Source organism: Rhea americana, unplaced genomic scaffold (assembly GCF_003343005.1).
Source record: "Rhea americana isolate MKP2758 unplaced genomic scaffold, rheAme1 scaffold_26, whole genome shotgun sequence".
Taxonomy (NCBI): domain Eukaryota; kingdom Metazoa; phylum Chordata; class Aves; order Rheiformes; family Rheidae; genus Rhea; species Rhea americana.
The window spans coordinates 3,409,638-3,412,973 of NW_028186379.1; the positions used below are offsets into that span (position 1 = coordinate 3,409,638).

At 43.8% G+C, this 3,336-nt stretch overlaps 1 protein-coding gene across 2 annotated transcripts in view; it reads right to left on the minus strand.

Annotated features, from left to right (window-relative positions):
* The window catches only part of GALNT15 (polypeptide N-acetylgalactosaminyltransferase 15), a 27,308-nt gene extending 25,641 nt beyond the window's left edge, over positions 1–1,667 (minus strand). The window contains exons 1-2 of one of the 2 annotated variants that reach the window (XM_085307516.1): positions 1,261–1,667; positions 493–1,050 (exon numbers count right to left, since the gene is read on the minus strand). In XM_085307516.1, coding sequence (XP_085163642.1) covers positions 493–1,049 — 557 coding nt within the window. In that variant the 5' untranslated portion in view covers position 1,050; positions 1,261–1,667. Of the gene's footprint in view, positions 1–492 lie in introns of both variants that reach the window. The other variant, XM_085307515.1, reaches the window with a different exon arrangement.
* Positions 1,668–3,336: the final 1,669 nt, after the last annotated feature.

Consider the following 3,336-nt stretch of genomic DNA (forward strand, 5'->3'; position numbering starts at 1 on the left):
CCTCCATTTTCGGCGCTCGTGAGGGCTTGAGAACAGCTTGGTCAGTTTTTGCCGTTTGAGTCGTTTAACTCCTCGTTGTTGTAGTTCTTAAAAAAGAGGAGAAAGCGCCCGGGGTTTCCCAGCTCCTCCTGTAGCACCTGTCGTGGTGTCAGGTACCTCAGGGGCTTTCGCCCCCGGCAGGAATGAAGGTGCCTGGAAGCGTTTTGCCCGGGAGGTGCCGGCGGGACACGTGTGGGAGCCGGCGGGGATGCCGTGGGCTCCCCCCAGCTGCGGAGTCGGGGCTGCTGGAGGGAGGCTGGGAAAATACCTGTGTTTGCACAAGAGAGAGGCGTTTCCCTAAAGGAAGCTGGTACAAGAAGAACGTTTTCCCAAACTGAAGGAGATAATTTGATAGGAAAGACACAGGTTTTAGAGGAGGAGAGGCTCACTTGGGGGAAGTGACAGGGAAAGGTAAAGGTTTCTCCCGGAGATTAAATAGGCTGTTTTACTTACAACGGATGTCGTACCTCAGGCAGCTCCCTGCGCAGAGAGATCCGCTCGCTGCGCGCTTCGTTAAAGCCATGGGTTTCCAGGCCAAGCACCCGCTCCCCGGCGTCAGCCCCTTTCCCATCCTGCAGAGGAAGGGCGACGAGCTGGGACTCGGGGTCGCCCTCTGCGTTCACCTCCGGCTGCGCCTCCAGCCGTTTGCTCTGCTGCTTGACCATGCGATAGCCCTTCCTGGCCTTGCTGTGGTTCCTCTTGGCGGCGGGTGACACGATGGCCGCGATCAGCTCGTCCTCCCGCAGGGAGATGAAAGGTGACAGCCCATCCAAAGGGTAGTACTGCTGGCTCTCCTCCTGAGTCTCCAGCATCTCTTGGGTCTCCGCAAAGTCCACCTGATACCCTTCCCGGGGGTTGAACTCCACAGGCTGGAAAGTCCCTTCCTTGCTCTGGTTGCTGGGTGGTGGATTCAGCGTTGTAACCATCAGTAGCAAAAAGCCCAGCATCAGCAATAGTAAGAGAAACTGCAGCTTACGTGATCCATATCTGCATTTCTTCCTCAAGAACATACTGTTGGTGACAAAATGAAAATGATACAGATGGTCATGTTAAATATCACTTGGATCTTTCAGTTTCCAGTCCTCRGGTTGCGGCAAAGCACTGGTTTTTACTATCTGCCAAGAAGATTTTTTTGTTCCCCTCACATTTCACTGATGCCATTTCATGCTTTCCTCTCTATTTGCAGACAAAATAGAAAATGCCTATTAATATTGCACTTACTGTAATAAAAGATAGCATGGATCCAGTGAGATAAAGTAGATCCTTTATTGTGCAGAATCCCAGTTTAGCTAGAGAAGAACATGTTTAGCTGATGAAAAAAAGTAGCTCAAGTTTTGATTTTTTCCTCTTTTAATTCTAAGTAAAAAGAATTTCCATTTCTTATAGTTTCCTTCCAGAGTATTTCCCGCTTCTGCAAAGTTTCCAGTTGCTGCCTGGATTCAAGTGCCTTATCTCTGAAAGCAGATCTGACAGCTTCCCCCTGTTTTGAGACTTCAAGTTAACTGTGATCAACAGATGAGAACTAGTCAGTCCCTGACTTTGTTTCACACACAACTACAGCACTCAGTCAGGAAGCACTTCGCCAGACATAATACAGAGCAATGTGTGTGTCTTTCTCTTGGTCCTAATGCCCTCACTGTTCTTGTCCTATCAAATCACAACTTTGCAAAAACTGTTAGAGGTGAAATGCAAGAAGCAAAATGTTGTATTACAAAACAAATCAAGGCATACCATGAATCACTCGACTCTGAATATCCTTATTAAGCTAAGAATGTTCATAGCAAGAAATAAAACCTTCCTAAGCTGAATAAAAATGGAGTGTATGTGATTTATTTAATGTTAGATTTATTCATATGGTAACGTGCTAGCTGGAGTATATGAGTATGTTTCACTTGCAATAAATATTTACAGCTGTAGGAATTTTAACACTGACGTAAGGATGCCAAATTATCACCTGGCAGACTGAAGTTGTCTTCTCATCCATAAACCTGCTATTGTACAGGGAGCAGCACTTCAAGTTTTGCAATATTCTGGGAATAACTTGTAGAAACTCTGGGCTGGAACAACTACTACTGACACTGACAGAGAACACCTGTGACTGAAAGGGAGTTCAGTCTCTGGGCTAATATTGCTGGCAAGGCTGCTAGTGGGCATGAACTGTGGATATTTTTTTTCCTGTGATAGGAGTCATTGTGTAATGGGAAAAGGACTGAGATAGTCCACATGCTTCAGCATCACATGCCTTTTGGTCTGACAGAGAGCAAATACAGAAGTAACTCAAGTGTTTGCAGCTCTCTGTTTGGAGGGGGTAGATGGGGTGGATTTTCTTCCATATCTTGCAATATTTTATGATTATCTAAAAGCTCCAGCTCCAGGAGTCATGTGATTATTGGGGAACTTCATCTTCTGTTAAAAAGTAAATTTCTAGACATTATAGGTAAAGAAAAACCTGAAAACATGACTACAATATACACTAAAGGAACGAGGAAGATGGATAGAATTCACATTTTGGTAGATGACTTTCACAAAAATAAAAATGAGAGGACAAAAACTTAAAATGAGTGATAGCCTACAAAATGAGGGACTGGATAGAGCACCTTAAAATTGCTGTAGGCATGTAGTGTCTGGCACCTCTGTGTGCACTCCCCTAGCACTTTTATCCAGGCAGAATGCCTTAATGCCTTAAGCAAATGTGACCAGTCTGCTATTTCTTGGCACCTTTCCTATCTCAGCTGTGCTTTAAGAGATATAATACTGTTTTAATCATACCTTGGGTAGAAGGAAGATTTGGCCAGCATTTTGATACTTTACCATTGTGTGTGCCTTCTTTTTTAGGTTAAAGTCACAGAACAGTAACATTGCAACCCACCTTCTGTCTCGAGAATATTGCTTTTTATCTTGCCTTTCATAGGAAAAAAAAAAGTGTTGATGTTTTCAATTGGGAAGCAGCATACATTTGCATTTAAAAAAAAATCTGAGTTCACAAGCTTTCATTTAAATAACAATGCATGTCAGCCATAGAGAGACAAAATGAAATGGAAATGAAGAGACCTGTCCGAGATGCCCTGCAAAGAGCAGGCACCAGTGACTTGCAGAATGTTCAGTTCTCTGGAGTCCCATTATCGGGCATATGGAAGAAAAAAGGAGAAACTTAAGGAACAGCATGTGGAATAAATGAGAGAAAACATTATTGGCTTTTTTCTTTTTCTTTTCTGAACTACCAAGTGTTTTTATTTAATGTAATTAATATTTTTGCCCTGGCTAAAGAACTGTGACAGGATGCTATAACAACTCCAA